Here is a 26765-nt window from a genome sequence, read left to right on the forward strand (position 1 = left end):
TTATGCCCTGCTTCCTCTCACTATGAAGTGTGGAGCGGCTGTGATAGCGAGACCCCTGGCAGGCTATGGATCCTGGCATCTGCCCACAAAAGACAGTGATGCTGGGCCTGCCCATTGCTACCTCAGCCATTCCCATTTGTTGCTTGCAAAGCCAAAGTCTGATGTCATTGTACCACTTGCCATTTAAAAAGATCTTTTTTCCTATTAACGTGCAGGAACAAATCATATTGTGTTCCATATCAAGTCCTGAGTTGCCCTCCCATCTTTCAAATAGTTACTGGCGGGCTGAATAGATGTGGCAAAAGATATAAGGATTTGTTCATACCAACTCTGCCTTATTCATTCACTGGACGTTATCTTTCCTTCATCCAAGGACCTTTGAGGTGGTTTACGTGATTCCCTTTTCCATTTTATCTTAACAACAGACTTGTGAGGTGGGTTACCTGGACAGTGTGACTGGACAAAAGTCATCCAGTGAGCTTCATGGCCAAGTAGGAATTTGAACCCAAGCTCCCTTACCGTTGTTCCACTTTTGTTCTACACCACTTCAGACGATGAATCCTACTCAGAAGAAATTACTTTCTGCTTTCTGATGCTGGATCCGAGCAGTCACAAACGGGTGGTGTTTAGCACTCTTAACAAGATCTTCTTTGATAATACTTTATATTCTTGGTTCCATGCAAAGTGGGAAGCAGACAGTCCAGTGATTCCTGTAATTTCCATTAAAAAGATTCCACCACTGGAACCGGCTGATTTGTTCCAGCCAAGAAGTCAAACCCTCTTAAACTTTTGCATTGTTTTCTTCTGTAAGCCCATGATGAACAGTCTTCCAATCTTCCTTTGACATTTTCAACAATGTGATCTGAATTCACATTTTCTGGAACTCAATGGATTCTCCCTTTGATATAAACTAAACCATTTCCCAAATTAATAATTCCTCCTGGTTAAAGAATTCTGTGTAAATGTGGCATAATAAAGTGAGAAAAATACGCAGGAGTGTTTAAATCTGTACCCTTTGCATATTCAGTATAGCTGCTATTTAAAGACTCGGTAGAAAGCTGGTTTTATACCACCTCTTCAATTTGTCACTCTTATTTGATTGATATTCAGGATTAATAACTGCAGTATTAATTGTAATGACATTAGGATATTTCTTTAATTTTTTTAACTGTCTTGAAGTACTGTCATTCCATCAAATTTGGCAAGTACTTACTAAAAAATCTAGAAAGAGAGCAAGTTTTTTTTTTTAAATGTAGCCATTTAGCAAAGTTGAAACAATGCTGGACAGCTTTCCAAGCAGACACAGATAATGCCCTCTAATTCTACTTCAGAAATCTATTCCTGGCAATTAAATATTATCTGAAAGTCCCTCTAGTGGGGTCCATGCAACTCTAAGCTTGGCACAATTTCCACCCCCACCCCCCCACTTGTCTTCATACCACATCGTCACATACTGGGTCATGAGCTTTTTAGCTAATAATGCCTCAATATTAAAGAACTAATAAAAGAAAAAGAAGAGGCTTGCAAAATGACACGCAAAATAAACCACCTTCCCTGCCACAGTATCAATATTTGGCTCTTTACAAGTGCATCCTCCTAAGTCTCCCCAGTCTGTTATGCATAAGGATCTGTTATGAACACAGAGGCACGTGCCGGTCAAAATACATATCGGACATGCAGAATTTCCTGCCCATCCACTGGGATTTAAATGGATGAACATGCATATAACATTATAAACAGAACCTCTTTAAAACTCGCCCCCTCCAATATCATTTACGAATAGTCTGTGTTATAACTAAAGTAGTCATTTTAACAGGATAGTAAAATCTTCCTTTTCTAACATAAGTATTAACTAAGTGCCAAAACGCGATTACACAATGTCCATAAAGCTAACCACAAGAGAAAACTAGTCTGAAATATACAATGTATAGAAACAGAACTAAATAGCCAGTAAACAGAAATGCATAGCAATAATCCTACTGGTTTGTTTTTTTTAAAAAATTCTTTTCTGATCAAACCTCTTTTTTCCTCATGGTCTTTTCTCTTCTTTGTTTGACATTACTCCACTGTCCATGCACAGTTAGATGTGCCATATCTGCTTCAAAATAAAATGCATAAAAAGCAATCCAGAGATCTTGTAAGACTGAAACTGTGTTAATTTTCTGATCCACGTTCTTGCCACAAACATTCACCGGCAGTATGATAGCTCCAAGAGCAGACATCTGATTCTTGACATTTAAAGATACAATACTGGTGAAAAATAGTGACGCTTTATTAACTGCAAACAGCTTGTGAGGGAGCCAGTGATGTACTCTTAAAGAGTATAATCAGAACATTCAATAATTTCAGTCTTTCAACTTTGCATTTCCCAGTCAGTGCTATTTTTTTAAAAAAGAAGAAAGAATGAATAATAGCTAGATACACCAATCTGGTCATTTCGTGTAATTATTACATGAGGGTTTTTTGTATGTGGCAAAACGGATGGTAGCTTGGTTTCACAGTGCATAAAATGGTATGACATTGCCAAGTATTCAAAGGATCTTGAAGTTTTCATCACAAAATAATAAACTGAAAGCAAATCCTAAGATTACAGAAGCGAATGAATATCTGTACTGCCAATATCATGTTCATTGATATTGTAATGCTAAACGAAAGCTTTGCTACCTCCAGTTCCCTTGTGACCCTGCTGTGCTGTTTTGTGTGTCTTGAGTGCCTTTTTAATCCCCCCAAATTATTGCAGAGAGCTCTTGTTCTTTTCAACATGTTAAAAAGAAACAAACCAGTGCCTCACTCTATGCATTCTTTAGAAACACTGAATCTTAGCAACCAAAAATGCAGATTTATTCATAATTCATATTTGGATTAACTCCCACCTTCATCTTTCCATTTTTAGTTTCCTCTCAGAGAGGAATGCAGTATAAGTAATGTAATTAATAACATATACAGTACCTGAAGATACTGACAAGACCGTTCTTGTTGACAGGTCTCTGACTTCACCACTGTCTGGTCCATATTCATGGAAGCTTTTTGGTAAACCTCACGGGCTCTGCTCACTGTCAGCGTAGAGGACCAAGAGCTTTTTTTCATTAACTGAGAATCCAAATTTACTGGCAGGTTTGCACAGGTGGAACATTTGACATCATTATTGCTTCTGGACGGCTTCACAGTTTGTTCACTAAGAGTGTTATAGGCTTCCATAAAGTACTGAGAAGTGGAACGGTCAGGGCATCTTCCCATAGTCATAACTCCACTTGGCCCATGATGATAAATGCAAACATCATTATCCAAGTTGTCATCTGAACTCCACCATCCTGATGCATTAGACCTGGATTTTCCTTCTGACCGCCTGTCTTTGCTCTTGCTACGCTTGCCATACCTCACAGTCTGCATCTCCTCTGGGCTCGCTTTGCCTCCATTGATGCTTCCCTTGGAGGGGCCTTCAAGAGAATGAGACTTTGTGAAAAGCTTTTGAACAGAGTGAACCAAATGGCGGATCCTCCCTGGACTATCACTACGATGTTCTACAGCAGTCCGTTTGTACTGTAAAGTATGATAGCCATCGCGATTAAGAGGGAGCTGCCTTTCAAACTGGTCCAAAAGATTAGCAGGGATGCGATTCGCTTTACTGGTTGTTCCATGTGGCACCAAAGCACACTCGTCTTTAAGCTCATTGTGAGAATTGTAATGTCTCCGTGGGAATGTACTGCTAGCAATCTGATCATTGTAGGGAACCATGCATTCTCCCTGAAAAGAGTTCCTCTGAGTGTAGTAAGAGTGATCTGCGGGATGATGGTCCACAGGATTTAACAAATATGGCTTCCTGTCTGAGTGATGTACCAGAGAATCACATGCTGGTTCACAGGCAATCCCATGATGGTGACTGCGACTGCCAGATAATCCTTTCATCATTGATGTGAAAAATATCCCAACGTCATCTGAATATGTATGTTTATGTTACTGAAAGATCACCCAGAAAAGCCTAGAAAAATTGAAAATAAAAACATGTGAAATGCTGTAGTAATTAATATGTATATTTGGCTTATGATTATGATGGTGATTACAGCATCTCTGAATGGCTTAGAATTTATTAATGCATCAATGCTGCGCAAATGATTTCATTAGGCATGCAACATTTGGCTATAACATGCTAAAAAATGAACATTCTGGAATGCAAATAAGTCATGGCCTTTATCATTTGGAGCAGAATGGGAGAGAACCACCGCAGTCACATTACCCTATTGGACAAGGGAGCTTTCCTCGTAAACAAATGGCTCACTCTTAACCAAGAAGGACAGAGGCATATAGTTAGCAGTATGTGAAGAATAGTATTGGAAGCAAAGCAACACTTGGAGTGTGAGTTAAAGCTGACTGCCATCCTTATTGTAAAGCCGATCCCTTGTAACACTTATAGTTCAAGGACTGATGAACATACAGTGCATTCTTGAGATCTAAGGGTAAAAGCCCTTAGGAGGCCAGGAAGGCGTCCGCCCCCCCCCCCGCACTGGCTTCTGGGCCACTAACGCCAGCATTAGTTGCCCAAACGCCAGCGGGAAGGCCTGGACACTGGTTGTGGGGTGCTGCTGTGGCAGCGCCACCCTGGGATGCAGACGGGGCCTTCCAGCAGCATCCGAACACTGTCAAAGGCCGCACCGGCATCCTGGGAGGCATTCCCAGGGCGTTCTGGCACTGGGCTGGGGGAGGAGCCGCCTTTAGGTGGCCTCCAAAGCCCTTTTGGGCCGGGAACGCCCTTTTTTATTTTTGCCGAGATATGCCACCTCTTAGGGTTGCAGGGGTTTTTAACGCTGGGAGGAGGTTTCAGCGGGGCCGAAACCTCCTTTGGAGGCAATGAAGCTGCGTTGCCTCCAAAGACTGGCACAGACATTCCTCTCAGGAATGTTCTGATAGTCTCCTAATACTGATATCAAGTATGATCAACAATTGGCATTGCTGTGCCGATGCTTCCTTCCTTCACCTCCCTTCCTCTTGCTAGCATCAACTTAGGCAGCCCACGTACCTGGCATGCCCAAGGCAAAGCGGGGCTCAGGAACAGATTCCATGTTAGAATAATTGGTGCTACTGTGACTGATTGAAACAGTTGCAAAAAGGTTTGTCTAGCTATACACCCTTCTTCCAAGGTGCTCAGGATGACATATAAAGATTTCTCCTCCATTTATCCTCAAAACAACCCAGACAAGTTACATTAAGAGAAAATGATTGGACAAAGGTCTCCCAAGGTGTTTTATTGCTGAATGGTAATTTGAATATGGGACTCCTAGGCCCTAGGCCAACACTCTGGGCCTAATTACATGACACACAGACCTCAGGTAAGGACTACCTATCAAATGTGTTTTTACATGTTCCCTACAAGAAACTCCACTCCCAAGTACATGAGGCCAAATTCAAATCAAGGACATGGTGCATGGGAAGAAGAGGCATACACTTCCCCTGGCACCATTTTCCTGGCCTGAAATGGCCCCAGGGCAGTGCTGTTTGCCCAACTGGTGAAACCTTTGTGCACCCCATCAGTACACCTGTCACTCCCACTGTGGCAATTATTGTCTCCCTGGGGCCATTTAAGGTTAAAAAAATGGTGCCGGGGGGAGGTGAAGCAAAAGCCCCTTCTGCATGTCATAGTCCCAATCTTAATTGGGTCTTGTGTGACTGGGAATTGAGTTCCTGGTGAGGAACTCAAAAGCATACACCTGTGTGAACCCAGAGAAAGACATAATGTGTAATCAGGGCTCTAAGCAACACATGGGCAGTCAATAGGGCATCCCACGTTGCTGGGTCTTCGCTTCACTGTGCTATAACTCTTGCCATTGGTTACACAGTGTCAGAGGTTGCTGAGTGGGATATCAGGATTACTTGTAAACTTTTGGTGTGCTAGGAAGATGACAGCACAATGCACTGTATAGCAAATTTATGCATAAAAAGCAACACATCTAGGTTCCGCTAAAATTGCTAGAACTTCAAGCAGCCATTGCTTTTAACAATGTACAAACAGAAATATGGCTTGAAATACCTTTAGAAGCATTAAAAATTACCACAATGAAGTGTCAGGTCTTGTCAACTACAGAATACTTACTGTTTCTGACAGTTTTGCAAACATATTTTACAGCTTTACAAGTTTCTTTTCAAACATGATCTATTAGGCTATGGAATAGCTAGTCTCCCAAAGGAAGAGGTAGCAGCTCTATTATCACAGTCATTTAAAATGTGACTTAAAAACTATGCTGTCAAACACAATTCCAAAGGACAGATACAATGATCAAGTCTACTATTTCTGCCTTCTATGAATTTAAAGACAGATTGCAAAGTAATACTTTCAAGAAAGGGAAAGGTTTCACCTACAGTCATCAAGTTGTAGAAGGGAAAATTTGCTGGAGGGTTTTGCAAACAGCATAGGAAAAAACCACATGAATGACACAATGAAAAGTTAGAACTGTAACACCAAAAGGCTAGAAGAGGCTCTCTATAATGGAACCAAGCCAGGTATTATTAAGCAGAATTAGCTTAATATATTGACCAACATCAGCATTATGAAGTCTATTACTTGAAATCAGCAAGAAACTATAAGCAACTGAAACCAAACATGAAATGTTAATTCCTTATGAGAGGAGAATTGGGACATGTAGTGCACTTTACAACACTGGAAGTCTACACTTTAGCTAACTTCTTTTTCAGATTTAAATACACAGTATAATTTAGAATTCTGGTTTATTTAATTCATACAACAAACCTGTGAGGCATGATAAACAGACCTACAGCGCTGTCCTAAGCAGGGTTACACCCTTCTATCCCCACTGATTTCACTGGACTCAGAAAGGTATAACTCTGCTTATGATGGCACTGCTAGTGACTTGACAAGGCCGCTTAGTCACTTCATAGCCCAGAGGACTTTTAAGTTGACGCTCTCACATTCAAATCTAATATTACAATGTGGAGGAGACTCCATACATTATGTGTGGGATTGTGTATCCTTTTCCTGTCACTGACCTCCACAAATTGATCTGAAAGTCTGAATGGACAAAGGTGAGCACACAGGGAATTCTTGTTCTCAGAGTTCTTGATTGGTTTGTGTGTATGTACACACAGCATAACAAGCGTGGACTCTATTCAGACTTTTAAACCAACACTTGGATGGTTTGATTAACCTTGCTAATTAAGAAAGTCCTAAGTAAATGGGGATTTTTTTTCTAGAAAAAAGACTAGGAAATTGTGTGTGTGTGTGTGTGGGAGGGAATTCACTTTCAGACTGGGAACAGATCAAGTACTTTTCCATGCAACAAAAAAATATTGCTAAAGGATATTGCAATAGCAATTTAAAGAAGGATTTCAACTCTGCTGTCATTTTTGGTGTGCTGCACTTTGAGACCTTTTGCTCTCTTTTTGTAGCACATTGTGGTCAGATTTATGCCGGAGGAACGATGTACAAATTAAGTGAATAGGATCCTGATCTCATGACCTTTTTGCTAAGCATTCTGGAAGTAACATATAACACGAAACTGCCTTGGGCTGAGGCAGATGATACCGTGTTTCCCCGAAAATAAGACATACCCATAAAATAAGCTGTAGCAGGATTTCTAAGCATTTGCACAATATAAGCCATACCCCGAAAATAAGACATGGTGATAGGCGTGGCTATGCAGCGTACAGGCGCGGAGCGGTAAGGAGCTGTTCGAGGCGGGCGACGCTGCGTGCTGCCACCACAGCCCCCCGGTTGAAATCCAACAGCTCGCGCTTTGGAGAGATGGGAACCTCGGGGTCTGCGGGCCGTGCCTTGCACTGACTCAGCCCCTTCGCCGTTCGGGATCTTTGGCGGGGGGTGGGGGTGGGGAGAGGTTTGATTCCAGGCTGTCTGTGAGAAAGTAGCCTGCGATCCCGAAGCCGCTTACGCCAGAGTCAGTGCTCTGCAGGGCAACGCCGCCCGGCTTTCGGCGGGCAGATTCGGCTTGGCGGCGTCAGCTCAGGTGTCTACTGCGGCAGGGTTCGTTTCCCATCGAGCAGGTTTAGTTAAGAAGACGACTTAACTATCTTTGAATAAATGTAGATTGTTGTACCATACTTAATAAAAATAAGACATCCCCTGAAAATAAGCCATAGTGTGTCTTCTTGAGGAAAAATAAATATAAGACAGTGTCTTATTTTCAGGGAAACATGGTAGCTCCATCTAGATCAGCACACTCTATTCTTGCATGCCTTAGGCAGAGACAGGTCTTTCACAACACTTGCTACTTGAGATCCTTTAACTGGAGATGCCAGGGACTGACCTAGAACCTTCTGCACTCAAAGCAAGCGCTCTACCACCAAGCAACAATCCTGAATATTTGTTTGTTATGTACCCCATTGCATTTACGTTATTCTAGCAGATGGTGGTGCTAAAATAAAATTTCGTATTTACGGGATATCTTTCTGCTGCAGAAGGTCATTTGTAAAAAATGTTTATGGACATTAATTCAGTTAGTTTGAAGTCCAGGTTAAAATCAAGTTTTGTGGCACCATCAAACTAACTGAATCAATGCCTGTAAAACTGCTTAACAAATTGTCTTCTGCAACAGAAGTATACCGCCTAAATGCAAACAGGAATTTAAAAAGACAGGAAGCACATATAGGAAAACATTGGTACGTCTTACTCTATGCACACTTATAAGAGCACAGAAACATACAAACATCCACATATGCAGAAATATGAGAATACTAACTGAATATAGCTTTTATTTAGTCCGCATTAAGACAAAAATACCTGATGTGCGTATCAGGAATAGAGACTTGTTACTAAGTAACAGTAAGATATGCTACTTAAGCATGCTGCTGAGAAGGTAAGAACTGCTGGGCAACAAAAGATGGATTTCCCTTATATGGCAAATATGACTCTTAAGAATTATCACCAGCTGAGTCATTTTATGTATTATGATTTCAATTCTTAATGCTGTAAAAATGTATATATGGTTTGGAAAACCATATTATTCTTCCCAAGTGTAGTGCATGGTCATTTGAGATTAAGGTTGCCTGCCCAGGTAGAGACTCTGCAAACTGGAGTTGAATGGCGCTGTGACATAACTTCCAGTTGTGCACCTGGAAGTGACACCACAGTGTCACAATGTTGCACAATGCTCTAGGAATCTCCCAGATCTCTATGGTTTTTACCTTAGAGATTGAGGGAATTCCTAGTGTCGTGCAACACTTTGAAGTCACTTCAGAGTGCAACTGGAAGTCATTCAATCAAGTGTTATTATAGCCCACAAGCCATACAGAAGCAGAACAAACAACATTAATTAATTAATTAATTAACCTGAAATCATATCTCAACATGTATCACCCATCCTCGTACATCAGACAACAAAAGGGTAGAGGTTATCAAAGAAAGTTATACACAAGAAGAAGAGTTGGTTTTTATATGCCGACTTTCTCTACCACTTAAGGAAGAATCAAACCGGCTTACAATCACCTTCCCCTCCCCACAACGGACGCCCTGTGAGGTAGGTGGGGCTGAGAGAGCTCTAAGAGAGCTGTGAATAGCCCAAGGCCACCCAGCTGGCTTCATGTGGAGGAGTGAAAAATCAAACCTGGTTCGCCAGATTAGAGTCCACTACTCCAAACCACCGCTCTGAACCACTACACCATGCTGGCAAGGCATTATCTCAGCCTGTATTTTCACAGTACAGGACAAAAACTTAACAGTGACTCTTGGGTCAACCCAAATTCTATAACATTTTAAGAGTTTTCTGCTCAGAAAACAGTTTTTCTCTCTGCCAAAATGGAAAGTGATGTCACAGCATTATATGACGCCATTTTTCTGCTGATTTTTGCTCCAGCTGCTCATCATACCGGAGACTTGATGGTGGGGTAAGGAGGTTGTCTGCTGTTGCAGGAAACATGGCCCCCCTGTTTGAGATTCAAGGGCCAGCCACAGTTTCATAAGTCCACACCTCTTATGGAGAAAACATTATTCCACCTCCCACCCCAGTTCAGTTGAAAAAAACACCCTATATGAATCTACTATAATTTATCTGACTTTCCAAGAACAATACATGTTTTATTTTAATCAGATTTCTGACTTTAATGATGTCAACAGTGTGATTATTTATTTAGTGGTAGTTGGTGTCTAGTGGGTCTGGAAGGGCAGGGCAGCAAATGATGGGTGGAGCCAGAGCAAACACTGATTTTGTTCCCTTCCTTGCCCCTTGCAATCCTGAGGGGGGGGGGAAATCTCCATAGAAGCCAGCATGACCATGCACCGGTGTAGGTTTTTTTTTTTTTTTTTTTTTTGTGGCACACTGCTACTTCAGGCACTTCTTCAGTAATATGGGTCCTGATAGAATCAAAAGGAGTGCATGAAAAAGAGTTCAGATTTCAGTGTGTATATCAGAGAATTAAAAAATATATATTCAAAAACAAATGTCAAATTAAGGGAGGCAAGTTAAAGCCATGCAATATCTTTTAATAATATTATTAATACCAACTAAAATAACCCAGCACAGTATGCAAGATTTCAAGCTCTGCAGAATTATTCATAGGCTGGCTGTTAAAAACCAAACCGATTTTGTGGGGGAGTGTTTCAGGCAGTCTTATAGGCGATGGGTAAAGAAATCAGCAGTGCAATCCTAAGCATGTTGCTGACTCACAAGAAAATCCAATTGAGCACAATGGGCCTTACTCAGTAGTAAGTGTGCTTTGAGTCTTGGTGAACTACATCTGGAGAAAACTATCATATAATAGGACACACACACATCCTTGATCACAGCAAACCAAGAAAACAAAAAATCTTCCCTGTACAATATTTCTAGATATATTCTTGCTTTAAAAGATAAAAAGTTAGATCTACATGGATTGTCAATTGGATCCCTTATTTTTTTTCACATACTACCCATAGAAACCTGCATCAGATCGTAGAATAATTGAATCATAGAGCTGGAAGGGACCATACAGTCCAACCCCCTGCTTAATGCAGGATCAGCCTAGAGCAACCCTGACAAGTACTTGTCCAGCTTCTGCTTAAAGACTGCCAGTGAGGGGGAGCTCACCACCTCCCTAGGTAGCTGATTCCACTGTTGAACAACTCTTACTGCAAAACTTTCCCCCCCTAATATCCAGCCAGTACCTTTCCGCCCGCAATTTAAACCCATTATTGCAAGTCCTATCCTCTGCTGCCAACAGGAACAGCTCCCTGCTCTCCTCTAAGTGACAGCCCTTCAAATACTTAAAGAGAGCAATCATGTCCCCCTTCAAAAACCCCTCAGTCATAGTACTCACTGTCCATTATCTTCAACAATACAATAAAAATCTCATCTTCTTTCTTTCCCTCATCAGGCCAAATCTAGGAGCCAGGAAACAATCCATTCCAAAGATCAACAACAACACACCCTTCCCACCTCTCATCCAACCCCACTTCTTAGCCGGCTAATAGGGAGCACAGCAGGGCAAAGGCCCAGGCTCTGCCAATCCTGCTGAACAAAACTACACTCACTGACTCAGCCTTCAGTTACTATCCACTGCTACGAGGCATCCAGTGCCATTGCACTCTTTGAGTCCATACAAATCCATCGGCCAAGACTGCCAATCTTTCCTCCTTTTAATATCCCTGACTCTTTCTATATTTTTCACAGGCATCCATGAGGTCTAACCTTCCAAGTACTAATCCTGCTTAGCTTCCGAGATCTGACGAGATCGGCTATACAATGCTATTTTCCCTCTCTCAAGACAATGTACACATGTGTAAACTCTACAAGTATATACATATACTATGGATCACATGCTATCAGACATATGGATGTTGTGATCGATCTGCTTACCGTATATACTCGGGTATAAGCCGACCTGAGTATAAGCCGACCCCCCCAAATTTGAGGCCAGAAAAGGGAATTTCTTATTGACCCGCGTAATGCTGCGCTCTAAAATGGCGACTGCCATTTTAGAGCACAGGGATGATCTCACCCCTGCCCCAGGTCGCCCTCCCGCCGGCCTCCCGGGCCCTCCCGACCCACCCCGACCCCAGTGCTATCCAAGGGGGAGGGGGAAGAGCCCCTGAACCCCCTACTCACCGGGAGAGGTAGCAAATCGGTGGCGGTGGCGTGCCCTTCGTGCGCCTGCAGGAGGCCCCCCCAGGCCGCTGCTGGCCGGGGAAAGGTGAGCGCGCCTGCAGGAGGCCCCCCCAGGCCGCTGCCGGCCGGGGGAAGGTGTGCGGGCCCGGTGGTGGCGGCGTGGCCTTCCTGCGCCTGCAGGAGGCCCCCCCAGGCTGCTGCCGGCCGGAGGAAGCTGCGCGGGCCTGGCGGCGGTGCGGCCTTCCTGCACCTGCAGGAGGCCCCCCCAGACCGCTGCCGGCCGGGGAAAGGTGTGTGGGCCCAGCGGCTGCGGCGCAGCCTTCCTGCGCCTGCAGGAGGCCCCCCCAGGCTGCTGCCAGGCGGGGGAAGCCACGCGGGCCCGGCGGCGATGGGGGCGGTAAGTTCCCCCCTCCCTCCTCCCCCGTATTGACGTGTGTATAAGCTGATTTCGGCTTTTTCAGCCCTTTTTCGGGGTTGAAAAACTCGGCTTATACGCGAGTATATACGGTATATGAAATTTTGATATTACAGCAAATGAGTGGAGATGTCACAATCTCCCTGCCTTCAATTCATCTAGAGTATACAAGTTTGCCACATGTCTGAATACGCATTAATAATGTATGTCCTAACATGAAAATTTTATTGAGTATTGAACAATCTACAACAGTTCTTCTACATATTAGTTTTATATGATCCTAGTTAGTTCCAGTTAGGACTAGTAACTGTATCATTGTATTTGTTTCCCTAATTTGAATGCCTCTTCTAAGTCAGAAGTTGAAACATTTGATTTTTAAAATTCAGAGGTATGATCTGGAATAACTTTACAGATCCTATTCTATTTTAGGGGAGGGGAAGATTAAGACAAGTTTTTGGTTGTGATTCTGAAGTGTGAACTACGATCAGGCTGTCATTCTTCAGAGCGTTATAGAGCTCACTTATAATTCAGAGTACAAGTAGCCCCATTGACTTAATGCTCAGTGTGTTATAGAATCTCTTTTGCTAATGCAAAATTATTCCTTAAGAGAGTGTCACTAAAATTGCAGAGACTACACGAGACATTGTCTAACACCCAATTAACATGAGTCACAACCAAATAGCATTTCAAAGTCTGCAAGTCCTAAGGGACCCCTACTTTGCTGAAATATGCTGGCATACTTAGATCAATAGTAAATCAATTAAATGTACAGCTACCAGGACAACATAGAAATAGGTTTTAGAAGATAGGGACACAAATGGTGAACTGTGATAACTGAATTCCTCGTGATTGCTTTATGCACACTTTTTATCTTTATGAAGATGTAGGACAGTAAGCTCTTTACAATCAATAACGATGCAGTGCAATCCTAAACAGAGTTACACCATTCTAAGTCCATTGAGGTAAATGGGCTTAGAAGGACACAGGATTGCATTGCTACTCCAGCTTTAGAACTGTAACACATATATGTCTATTCTGCAATATATCATCGTAGAACGTAGAATATGCAAAGCACATGTGGATGAGAATTTGCACTAGAGTGCAAAATGGCCCAGCTACTTTTTATGCCATACTTTCCACGCCTTAGTTCCACTTAATATGAGAACCAACCTGGTGTTCAAGTGTTGGGCTAGGACCCTGGAGATCCAGGTTCGAATCCCCACTCTCCTATGAAGCTCACTGGGAGGCCTTGGGCCAGTCAGTCTCACCTACCTCATAGGGTTTATTTATTTATTCCATGTGCATGCTGCCTCTTCAGAGTCCTCCTCAAGGGGACTGACAATTAAAACAATATGAAAACAAGCCATTTGTTGGGAGGATAAAATAGGGGAAAGGAGATGAATGTATGCCACCCTGAGCTCCTTGGAGGAAGGGTGGGATAAAAATGTACTAAATAAATAAATATTTGATTTATCTATACATACAAATGCATAAAAAATAAATCATGGATTAGTAAATCAAACATCTGGATTAGCGTAAAAGTGGTTTAACTTTGCAACTATTGAGGCCACCACAAAGAAGAGATGTCTATAGGTTTGCTCTTGCTGCTGTGGCCAGGGTCATATGCATTATGTTTTTAGTAGCACATCTGGTTTTTAGCAAAATATCTGGTGGAGATCAGCCTTCTGACCATGGGCAATTATTAATGAAAACAGTTCAATTCAAGCAACAAAGAGAAAAAGCATGAAATGTGGTTTCATGTAAAGTGGTTTTTGAATGCACAAAGATATTGTATAAAACTGTATACCACTGCAAACCAGATGCCAAGGGGCAAACAGTAAAAAGGTATATCAGCTGACTATTAAAAGCCGTTAGCAGATAAATTCCAAGATGTGCCCAATAACAGGTTTAATGTCGTAATGCATATGGATTAGGAGGTGTGTCTAGCACTAAAGACAGTGCCTTCTTGATTCCTCCTTGCCCTTGATACCTACACCTATTATTTTGTTTCTCCAAAGAAGCAGGTGCTATTAATACCAGCTTCTTTGTAAAAACAAAATAATTCCATGATTTGCAATCTATGGTCAATTCCACAGCTTTGTTTGAGGACCCTTTCCATAGGATCTGCAGAGTGCCCTTGTTTACTGTGTGGTGCAAAGCCGTTTTCTACAGAAAGAACAGGGAGTGAGATTTCTCAGATAAAGGTCATTAAATAGGAAATGAGCATTCAAATTGTTCTTCAATTTACTTGCTGCACAGCTTTCACGCAAGATGCAAGTGAATCTTCTCAAAATTGCTCAGGATCAGACTTCAGGAGAGAAGAAACTAGCAACAAGGCCATCCAAACTGGTCTGAAGTTAGTGGGAACATGAATTTTCTGTCATTATGCAAAGAACAGATGAACAGCTAAATATATAATCTATTCACTTACGAAACATGAGCTAAAGTTGATTCTCAACCCACACAGCTCAATATGAATGAGAAGAATAAAACGGTTAAAGTTTTAACTTGAGTATCCTATTAAAATTATGCCTCACTGCTATTTAACCTATACTTCTACACTGCATTTATATATCACCTATTTTCTACAGCACCAAAACAACAAACCAAGGCCTGTATCCTACCACTCCACTAAGCAAAGTTTGAAGTCTTTTTCAAAGAACAGATTGAGCTCCCAATCTGTTCAATTCATTCCGCGATTAGAGTGGAACACATCTAGCACGGTACAAACAGGTGCTAAGTGTGTTCTGTGCACACACTGTGCAAATTCTGGAATCCAGGGTGAATAGGTTTAAATAATAATTTATATCACCAAGGGAGAAAAGAGATGATTTAAATCAAGTGTCCCAGTGTGAAATGTATGTATTTTCTGAACATGCATGCATGCTATGTTGGGTTTAGGCATGCCATTTGCCTGCTTTGGGTGGGCATTGTCCCACTGCTGAGCCCTCCCTCCCACTCTTGCTTCTGGGGTTGGTGGGAGAATAGTGGGGGGGTGGATGTGACATTGAGCAATGTGGTAATACCATAGAGTTTCCAGAGTGCTGGCTGATATGCTGACATCACGTCTGGATGAAAACCATCATGCTCAGTGTCAATATGTTGTGCTGTGTCACATCTGCCCCATGCCCTACCCCCAAAGCTCCCAGGCAGCATCACAGCAACCCTACTGGGATTGCTATGACAATGAAAACATACTGGTTTGAAGCCTTCGTACATCATAGGAACACAATGTGAAACCTTTGCTGCATAACGAGGTGAGAATTATTTCTAAATAAACATAACTGGGCTGTAAGAGCCAAGGAGTTCCAGAAACAAGGGACACTAGTTACTGGGACAAAGTTTATCCCCATGAGATGGAAAGTGATGATTAATACTCCCTAGTTGGTAGAATCATACATATTAATAATTTAAGAACTGAACACATTACAGAGTTTGGGAAGCTGGAAGATATAAAGCTGGAGTACAACATTGTGCCTTAAAGGCACAATGGATGATGCTGGTTATGCACAAGATGACATCTCTTGGATCCTAGCCTCTGTAATGACTTGCTAGTCCTGTCTAGTTTCTGTTATTACACATATCGTTCCAATGTTTCATCAGAAGTCAGGTAATGAGTTTTAATATGTCTGAATTCAGTTGAGATTTCAAGAGGTTATTTTTTCATATTATGATTGAATAAAAAAAACATCAAAATATGACTTAAATTTTCTTTCAGAATATTTTATCTTCCTTACTGGATAAATCAAATCAAATCTACGTTTTGGAGAATTCTCATTCCCGCTAACACAATACAAGATTTTAGCCTTCACATTTCTAGAGGAATGTTTGAAATTATTCCAGAAGAATCTACTGAAAGTTCAGAACTGAAGCAAGCTTAAATAGATCATATGAACTAAGACAAAACATGACCAATTATACTGTGTAAAATCTGGCTTTATTAATAAAGGCCACCATTTCATGCAGTTAAGCTACTTTAAGTGCAATCAAAAGCAGAATTACACACATTGCTCAATGTCACATTGAACTGAAGTCAATGAGTTTAGAAGGACGTAATTTTGTTTAGGACTTCACTACAAAAAACAACAACCCAAAGGTCATAATCAGTCACCGAATCAAGTGTAAATTGGACTGAGACCAGTGGAATATAAGGAGACCAATGGAATATAGAGCAGGGGTCACTGGAGGTATGGGGGAGATAGTGGTGAGTTTCCTGCATTGTGCAGGGGGTTGGACTAGATGACATTGGAGGTACCTTCCAACCCTATGTTTCTCTGAGTTAGCTACTATATCAGTTAGTAAATGCTTTCTGCATTTCTGTGCATATACCAGAGGGACCATATTTTCTTCTGGCAGCAGACTCTTGCATCACATGGGATTAGACTGGGGGTGCTTTTCAAGAGCATGGAGCTGAAACTTCGATAAGGAAACTGCAAGAGGAGACCTGAAAAATCCCCAGGTGTGACAGAAATAGTCTTTGAAACACTGTGGTGTGCATCTTTTTTGCACAAAATTACAGACCAAATCTGCAACAACCATTTCAATTATTGCACCATTATCTTTTCCAGTTATAAACAGCTGTTAATGACTAATATGAATTATTTCAAATGTTCAAAGTGATTTTGAATGCTTTAGTTGCTTCACTGAAAAAGCAAGCAACTTTTATTCAAACAGAACAAGTGTCAGATTCTGCTGCCGTCGGCTCTAAGTCCAGAGCAGTCTCACCCTCCATCTTTAGTTGGGCCAGTACCAGAGGATAGAGCCTCAGACTAGAGCAAGAGAAAGGGGTTCCTCTTCACCTAATTTCCCCACTCTGCTCAGCCATTTAACTATTCTCCACTGTCTTGGAATGAGTCTAGCTCTTTCTCCCCGGCTTTCAACCCTGGACTCAGCCAATTCTCCCTCCCTCCCTGCTCCAGCCCTGGGGAGTGACAAACCTCTGGGCCAATGGATGCTTGCCTTGGAGTGGTGAGCTCACTGACCCTTCCCCCTGGACTTCTTTAAATAGCTGGCTGCCCCGTCCAACCTCCTCTAAGAGAGTCAGTGTGGTGTAGTGGTTAAGAGTGATGGACTCTGATCTGGAGAACCAGGTTTGATTCCCCTCTCCTCCACATGAGCGGTGGAGGCTAATCTGGAAAACTGGATTTGTTTCCCCACTTCTACACATGAAGCCAGCTGGGTGACCTTGGGCTAGTCACACACTCTCAGCCCCACCTACCTCACAGGGTGTCTGCTGTGGGTAGGGGAAGGGAAGGTGATTGTAAGCCGGTTTGATTCTCCCTTAAATGATAAAGTTGGCATATAAAAACCAGCTCTTCTTCTTCTTCTTCTCCTTCTTCCTGATCCTGCTGCTGAGAGCTGGCTGGGGTCCTTCAAGCTGGCTGCCAAGACAGACCCCTTCCCCAGCTGTGGGGCTTGCTGGCACAGCATGCTTTTGGGGGGGGGTTTACACACTCCTGGGGTAAGTGCGGGGGCGGCTGTGTTGCCCCCAAACAACTTATCGATCATGTTATATGTTTTTTGGTGTTCTTAACTTTTTGAGAAAATTCTGCTAAATATTCATTGCAGAAATGCATGTGCAGTGAAAGCATGCAGTTGTAAAAGGTACTGGTTATGGGAACTTGGTTCTAGAAGCTAAAATCACTCAGTTAAGTAACAAAGAATGCTGCATAACATATGACTCATATGTCACATCAAAATTCACAGAACTCAAAGCCTGGAATGCTTTCAATGAAATAGATCAAGATTCACTTATGGAAATAAGAGAAGCTGTGAATAATTTAGAATAATGAAAAGCGTTTTCTTGTGATCCATTTGTGAATGGCGGAGCATATTCATTAAATAAATTCTTTGATACTAATTATACTGTGTGTTTTTTAATGTACACATGACATTTTCTCATCTTACTACTACTGCTCAGCTCACAAAGGATATTGAACAAACAAACTACCAGTAGTATCTTGGGGTTTATTACTGATACTTTACATTACATTAAGAACTCCTGCTTAATTCCTTGTTACTTAATTTATGATTCATAAAACCAGCTACAGATGGGTAATAGGGAAGCACTGTTCATGAAAAGCAAAAGTAACAACATGCCTGTTACCCTGCACAGAGAACATTACCGTATATACTCGAGTATAAGCCGACCCGAGTATAAGCCGAGGCACCAAATTTGAGGCCACAAAAGGGAATTTTTAATTGACCTGAGTATAAGCTGAGGGTCGGAAATGCTGCGCTCTAAAATGGCGGCCGCCATTTTAGAGCGCCAGGACGATTTCGCCCCTGCCCCAGGTCGCCCTCCCGCCCGGCCTCCCGGGCCCTCCAGACCCACCCCGACCCCAGTGCCATCCAAGGTGGGGAGGGGGAAGAGCCCCTGAACCCCCTACTCACCGGGAGAGGCGGCGATGCTGCGCTCAAAAATGGCGGCCGCCATTTTAGAGCAGGAGGACAAGGCCCGCGGATCAGCTGGCAAGCAGGAGGACCGGCCCGGCGCGGAGGAGGAGGCCGAAGGAGCTGCGGCCGGGGAGGCCGAGGCTACGGCGGGTGGCGTGGAGGCGGCCCTGCGAGCGGCGCAGCCTGCCCCGGCGGCCAGCGCTGAGGACAGTGGGTGGCGTGGAGGAGGCCCCGCGAGTGGCGCGGCCTGCCCAGGCGAAGGAGGCCGAAGGAGCCGCGGCCGGGGAAGGAACGGCAGTGGCGGTGGCCAGCGCGGAGGAGGCCGAAGGCCAGCGCTGAGGATGGTGGGCGGAGTGGAGGCGGCCCCGCGAGCGGCGCGGCCTGCCCAGGCGGCGTGGCCAGGCGGGTGTGGCGAGGCCTGCCTGCGTTGTTGTTGGTGGTGGTTGCTGCTCTCGAACAGCAAGAAGTCGTGCGGCGGATCGCTGCTGCTGCCGCCGCGGGACGTGCCGGGCGAGGAGAGAAGGGGAGGAGGAGGTAAGTTTCCAGCTGAAATCCACCCCTTAGTGGTGCCTCTCCCCTGGGGTGACTCGCGTATAACCCGAGGGGGGATTTTTCAGCCTTTTTTTGGGGTTGAAAAACTCGGCTTATACTCGAGTATATACGGTAACTACAAAATCTCACCAGTTGTTTGTATTCTCTTGAAAAGCACTGCAAATTGAAATGGCCGGATAATAAACAGAGTATTGTATCACAGTTAGGACCTCTTCACTTTTTTGGTATATCAATATCAAAATGTGACACAGGTGAATGAAAATTCAACTACAATACAGGCGTGCTTAACAGCCATATGGAATTTATGCAGCTTCCTGATGGATTTGTTGCTATGTAATGCAGGAAGTAGTCTAAGATATAAAGAGTCTAATGGGAATTAGCTCTTGTGAAATGAGTGATCCCTGTCCACTAAGCAGACTTCATTCTTAAGCATCACCTGTTGCTCACTGATCTCAAGGTGGTCATCCTGCCTCTAAGCAGAAAGCTGCTTGACTGAGGTACAGCAAGCCAGCACTATAGCTACCATGGGAATTTCTTTACTCTTTCTCTCTGTACATACATACATATATGCCAATTTGGATCCATGCCTACTCAATTGTAGTGGGGAAAGGACCCAAGGACGGTTCCTCAGACGACTTGTAGGGTTACCAAACTGTGTCTCTTATCTTACCATATGCGCTGAAACAAACCAAAAACTAGTAAAAACCAGAGCTTGGTTCTCTACCATAAAATTTTGGCTTCGAATTCATTATCATGCAGGGGAATCAACCCTCTTAAAGCATTTATTAGAAGATCCTAGTTTAGATCGCTCCCAATGGACAACAAAGATCAACAAGAAAATTGTCCAGCTAGGCATCGAGCTGGATTCCCTACTCTTATCTAGTGAGAGCTATATTCAAAATTTAGTAAAACAAAGACTATCTAATCATGAATTCCAGAACAAATTTCCACTAATTCCTTCTATCTGCTCACCCCAATATTTTGGAATTCCACCAAATCCATGCTTAAAATATCTGGAATGTTTGGACAACCCCAAGCTAAGGAAGGTCTTCATGCAAGCCAGGGCTAACACATTGCCCTCAGCGACTCTTCAGGGGAGATTCCTGAAAATACCCTACGCAGAAAGGGTCTGCAGATGTGGTGCAGGATGTCCTGACTCCCTGTCTCATATACTCCTAGACTGCCACCTACACGACAATTCAAGAGAAAACCTTATTAAACCTCTAGTCATGAACTTTTCTCCAACTAACAGGACAACACTTCTCAAACTACTAATTGATCGGGATCCAGAGACTACAGAAAACGTGACAAGATTCCTGATGAAGGTAGTCAACCAATGGGAACTCAGTCTCAAAAAGGACCACTACATTGAGGAATGAATTACATTTAACTTATATTTCTATTTTTTAATCTTAGTCTACTGTACTTTTATAAAGTGTATTATGCCAATAAGGTATTTGTACTTGTATATATATATACAAGTATACACATATATACTGTGTGTGTGTATACACACAACAACAACAACAACAAGGTATTTGTACTTGTATATATATTCAAGAATACACATATATACTGTGTGTGTGTGTGTGTGTATACACACACACAACAACAACAACATTCCCATGAGCAGGAAACAATTAAAAGTTCTGCCAGGTTCCAACCCACACAGGAAATACAAGGTCCTACTTGGATGGAGATCTATGCATAAATAAAAACCCACAATGTAAACACTGGAGCCCAAAATAGAAATGAAATAGGTGTTGTCAACAGAAAATTAACCACTACTGAAATCTCACTGCTTTGAACCACACTGACTTCCATGAGACTTAAGAGGTGTACTTTCACAGGTTTCCTCCCACTGAATGAGAACACTCTTGCAATGTTCAATTTGTGCAACATGGAGCCAGTACTTCTTTAAAGGATGAAAACTGTGTCAGATGCTACTTTAGACCAACTTCATTTTGCAACAGAAGATGAAAGTAAAATTAGACCTAGATACAGATCATTCTCAAAGACGTTCTGTTGGGGATAGTGAAAATAATGCTGCCCTAGAAAAGAGGTACAGCTACACATGAGAACTACTGAATTAATTGATCTTCAATCAGGGCTGTTTTGTGTTCCTGATTAAACTATCTTATCACGTTTGAATCTTGCCCTTCTTCTAAGAAACTTAGGGCAGTGTAGGATTATTCCATTTACATTAAAATGGGTACTCAGCCTCCAAGCGGGGGTTGGAGATTTCCTGGATTTACACCTGATCTCCAAATGACAGAGCTCACTTCCCATGGAGAAAATGACTGTTTTGAAAAAGGAACTCTATGATATTATATTCCACTGGATTCCTTTCCATTCTCAAACCCTGCCCTCCCTCAGCCTCCATCCCCAAATCTCCAGGAAGTTTGGAAGCCAGAGTTGGCAACAGTACATATGGTACTGCAAAAAAAAGAAAAAGCAAATTCTAAATTTGCGGACAGCACAGCCTGCGGCTTTCTCTCTTCAACAGATAAATACATTAGTTAGTTTTTTAAAATCTCCCTAAATTTTTTAACTCACCTCATTCTAAAATACCTAAGGTAAGTAAAAACACTGCTTCACAGACTACCTCTGTCCTATTAAAGCACAACCACATCCAGAAACCGGGTCTTGCATGTATTCCCTAGCAAAATTGACCGTGTCAAATTGTCAAGTGAAGAATGGACAAGTCCTGCCCCTAGTCCTGGATCCCAATGGGCTAACGCACTCACGGTTTGAAATGTTTGCTGAGACGTTTTATTGATTCATGATTGCACCTTCCCCCCTCCCTTTGGTGGTGGCACCGTTTCGCTGTCGCTTAATCCACGAGGTTTCCAGAAACGCTTATAAGGCGATCTTTTTCCTTTCTCCGTTTTCCAGACGGCTTCCCCTGAGGTGCAGATAGCTTTAAGACGCTGTTTATTTTTCCCGCCCCTCTGCCATCCTCACCCACTGTGTAGCTCATGTCTCCTTCCCTTTCCCTCCGGTGGCCATTTTCTGAGCCTTTTTTAAAAAAAGACTTGGAGTAACGTTGGATCCTTCCTCTTCTTTTTAAAAAAGGGATCAGGATGTCAAGCATGGTGTTTAAAGCCTGCAAAGAAGTGACCCATTCTCCCGCCAGTCTCTTTTGTTTCTGTTGTTACGGAGGAGGCGGTACTTATTGCTATTGTTCTGGCCGCAGTAGAATGATTGTTTCAGTTTCTTCTTTCTTCTCTCCCCCTCCCCCCGCTTTCCTCTTGGTGCAATATCCCCAAAGTAAGATGGGAATGATTTCCAGCTTTGAGCAGTCTTTTGTCCCTTTGAGTGTAGCTTTTTAAAAAATAAATCCTCAGGCACCCGACTGTGCCTAAAGTGAACTAAAAAAAAAAAGTTGCAGAGAAATTTGGAGAGCAGTTATGCAAGCTCTCTGAGTAGGGATTCCTCCAGGACAGGGGTTTGCAGACACACCAGCAACTTTGTGCAGTGTTTATTATAATTAAATGAGTTCTGTGAAGACTGTGGGACTGTTGTTTTCAAACGAAGGTGGCAGCAACGGGAGAGAGTTCCTTGCTTGGTCTTGCAGTCTCCCTCGCTCAACCCTATACAAGATCACTCTTAGCCAGAAAGGCCCATGGAGACAGCCCTGTGATTGGCTGGGAAGGTCAGGAGGTTATTGCTGGCAACTTGTATGTTATCTAGACTATGGTAGAGAGAACACTGGGATGTGGAATGGTATAGTATGGCTCAATCTTGTCAGATCTCGGAAGCCAAGATGGATTGGAGACCTCCAAGGAAGACTCTGCAGAGGGAAGGCAATGGCAAACCACCTCTGCTTAATCACTTGCCTTGAAAACCACACTAGGGGTTGACTGCGACTTGATAGCACTTCACACACACACACACACACAGAGAGAGAGAACATCCCCTTCTTTCCTCCACCTACCCACCCTTGCTGCCTGAAGATATTCGTTGTATGCTCTGGAACCTTATGCTTCAGCCGTAGAAGCCAGTATTGCTGCTGCTAGGAATAAGTAAGTAGAACAGCCAGTTTTTGTTATTTTATGTGCATTATGACTCCATTGAACTATATGCTTTGCTTTTAAGTACTTGAATGTCTTCAATACAACTTTTTTTGCTTCATTTTGTGTGAGTTACTGGGGAGTGACTTCAACGTACCAGGACCTAAGTTGGTGACATTTCCGCACCAAGGCGGGGTCAGCCTTGACAGAACTAGATTCAAGATCAGTAGCACCTTAGAGACAACAAGATTTTTGGGTGTAAGCTTTCGAGAGTCAAAGCTCTGACAAAAGCAGTTTTTGACTCTCAAAAGAGTATACCCTGAAAATCTTGTTGGTCTCTAAAGTGCTTACTGGGCTCGAATCTAGAGTGCTTTACTGGACTCAAATCTAGCTCTGCTTTAAATGGAATGCTCAAACAATATTTTGCCAACATGACTAAAAAGGAATTGAAAGGGAACATGGGAGAGAGAAACTGAGCCAAAGACAGGACATTTTGGAAAGAGCCTGATATTTATACCTAACTGCATGGGCTACACTAACTTGTTGCAGAGAGCTTCTTAAATCTTAAATGGATTTTTTTCTATAATGCAGTAACAATAATTAAGCAATCTATCAACAATTCATAGAATCATAGAGTTGGAAGGGGCCATACAGGCCATCTAGTCCAATTGTATTATAGCATCATAATATAATCTACTTGTTGATTACATTTCCCTCCTAAATACTGTTCTATAATAATTCATATGAATTCAGGAGGATGCAGTTAAGACATCACATTCAGCTCAATATAAAAAGAAAAACGAACGTGAAGTTAATGCTTTTCATATTCAATTGGGTATACTTCTTCATCAAATGTGTTCGTCTTCTGCCTCTAAATTTATCTTTCCTTTAGGTCATCTCCAGTGCCATAACTATGTACTATGTACTTTAATATCTTGTTGATCTGGCTGTGATCAATGGAAGAAATCTATCGTTAATAAAGGATTACTTCTTCCCATCTTTCTTCCTGTCACCAGTTCCAAAAAGTCTCAGCAACTTTTGGCTATTCTTTATATCCAACCTATCTAAAGGATTTATTTACATTGCACATGTTTCTTGTACGTAGCAGAAAGGGGGAAAAAGAGAGAAAAGTTATTCATCACTTTAAAACAGCCTTGAACTGAAAGAAAATTTGCCATATGTTTTCATTCAGTTACTGGATTTCATATAGCTGGCGGAGTGATCCTATCTACCTTTGATCAAGACTTGAATGTTATTCGCATGCTAGTATATTACTACTTTAGCAAAAGTCAAACAAAAATGGCAAATATTACTGTAATAAAGTGAAATATAATTTTATTGCCTCAAAGACTAGGAATAGATAGATGAATATTTCATTTAATCCTAGACTGTTGATCAAAGCTGTCAGGCAGATGTTAGGTGATATGTTCTCAACAATGCCTCGTTTGCATAGATTTGGAATTCAAGGATCAGAGCTATAGTTAAATAGGAGAAGTAGCTTTTCTTAATCATATACCTCAATTGTGCCTCTCTGTGAATCTTGAAAAGTTATTTTGCTGATCTGAATACCCTATTCAAGACAGCCTTTAAAAACTGTACAAAGTTATACAGAAATTGCATTTATTTATTTAAAACATTTAAATGCCACCTTTCCACCCAATTCCCCACTCCACCACATGAGCGGCAGACACTATTCTGGCGAACTGGCTTGGTTTCCCCACTCCTACATTTGAAGCAAGCTGGGTGACCTTGGGCTAGCCACAGCTCTCTTAGAGCTCAGCTCTACCTACCTCACAGGGTGTCTGTTGTGGGGAAGGGAAGGGGAAAAAAAAATAAAACAAGAAGATGAAAAAGAGTTGGTTTTTATATGGCAACTTTCTACCGCTTAAGGAATAATCAAACTGTCTTACAATCACCTTCCCAGATTAACATCCACTGCTCATGTGGAAAAGTGGGGACTCAAACCCAGTTCTTCAGATTAGAGTCCACCACTCCAAACCACCACTCTTAACCACTACATCATGCTGGCTCTCAAAACTTTTCACCTGCTGACTGAGGTCAACAATATAAGGAGACAGATAAACCTCTGTAGGGAAGATTTCCAAAGTTTTGGTGCCATGACCAAGAAGTCCCTTTCCAAGGTTGCCCCATGTCTAGCCTCAGATGGTAGAGGCACCTGTAGAAGGGCCTCTGAAGATGACTGGAGTGGCTGGATAGATTCACCTGGGAGTAGGCACTCCTTCAGGTATGCTGGTCGCAAGCTATATAGGGCTTTAAAGGTCATACCAGCACCTTGATTTGGGCCTGGAAGCAAACTGATAATCAGTGTATATGGAACAAAACTGAAGTGATATGGTCCCTATGACCCAGTGCAGTCAACATTCTGGCTGCAGCATTCTGCACCAACTGTAGCTTCCAGACAATCTTCAAGGGCAGCCCCACATAGAGTGCACTGCAGTAATCTAATCTACATGTTACCTGGGCATGCACCACAGTGGCAAGATCTTTCCTGCTCAGGTACAGCTGAAGCTGGTAAAAGGCATGTCTGGCCACTGCTGCCACCTGTTTATCCAACAGGAGGCCCAGGTCCAGCAGGACCCTGGGGATCTGCTGGAAGTGAGAGACACAGCTGGGTGTCCTCCACAAATTGATGGCAACTCAGTCCAAATCTCCAGATGACCTCCCTCAGCAGCTTCGCATAGGTGTTAAAAAGCAGGGAGGACAAGATGAAACCTCGAGGTCAGAGGCTAAGTGGCTGAGCAGCAGTCACCCAGCATCAAACTCTGAAACCTTCAAGGTATGACTGAAACCACCAAAAAATGGTGCCTCCCAGTCCCAACCTTGAAAGGTGGTCCAGAGGGATACTATGATCAATGGTACTGAAAGCTGCTAAGAGGTCCAGGGGAATTAACAAGGTCACACTTCCCAGTCCATCTCCCAGCATAGGTCAACCAAGGCTATTTCAGTCCTATAACAAGGCTTGAAACCAGATTGGAGGAGGAGGAGTTGGTTTTTATATGCTGACTTTCTCTACCTTTTAAGGAGAATCAAACCGACTAACAAAATACGTTGTGAGAATGCACAGGTCAAAAATATATGGAAAAAGTAACTAATATTATGTTGATGAACAATAAAAAAAGGAAATTTCAAAGTGCTCACAATTCCCATTCTTGAGCTCGTCAGAGGCATTCCCCCATTGAAATGGTATTGTTCCATGCATCTGCAATACTGATTTAACATCACTGTTCTATTTTCCTCTTATTACCTTATTACTCCCCATCCTTTCTCTTGGATTCTAAAAAGAGAAGTTAACTGGAAGAGTTCGGAACCAGCTTTTGGCAAAGAGAG

At 42.6% G+C, this 26765-nt stretch overlaps 1 protein-coding gene across 3 annotated transcripts in view; it reads right to left on the minus strand.

Moving 5' to 3' along the window:
• Positions 1-26765, minus strand: part of DLGAP1 (DLG associated protein 1) — a 183522-nt gene that overhangs the window by 125857 nt on the left and 30900 nt on the right. For 2 of the 3 annotated variants that reach the window (XM_056854303.1, XM_056854302.1), the window contains exon 2: positions 2950-3979. In XM_056854303.1, coding sequence (XP_056710281.1) covers positions 2950-3909 — 960 coding nt within the window. In that variant the 5' untranslated portion in view covers positions 3910-3979. Of the gene's footprint in view, positions 1-2018; positions 2181-2949; positions 3980-26765 lie in introns of those variants that run through there. The other variant, XM_056854304.1, reaches the window with a different exon arrangement.

Source organism: Euleptes europaea, chromosome 8, assembly GCF_029931775.1.
Source record: "Euleptes europaea isolate rEulEur1 chromosome 8, rEulEur1.hap1, whole genome shotgun sequence".
Classification (NCBI taxonomy): Eukaryota; Metazoa; Chordata; class Lepidosauria; order Squamata; family Sphaerodactylidae; genus Euleptes; species Euleptes europaea.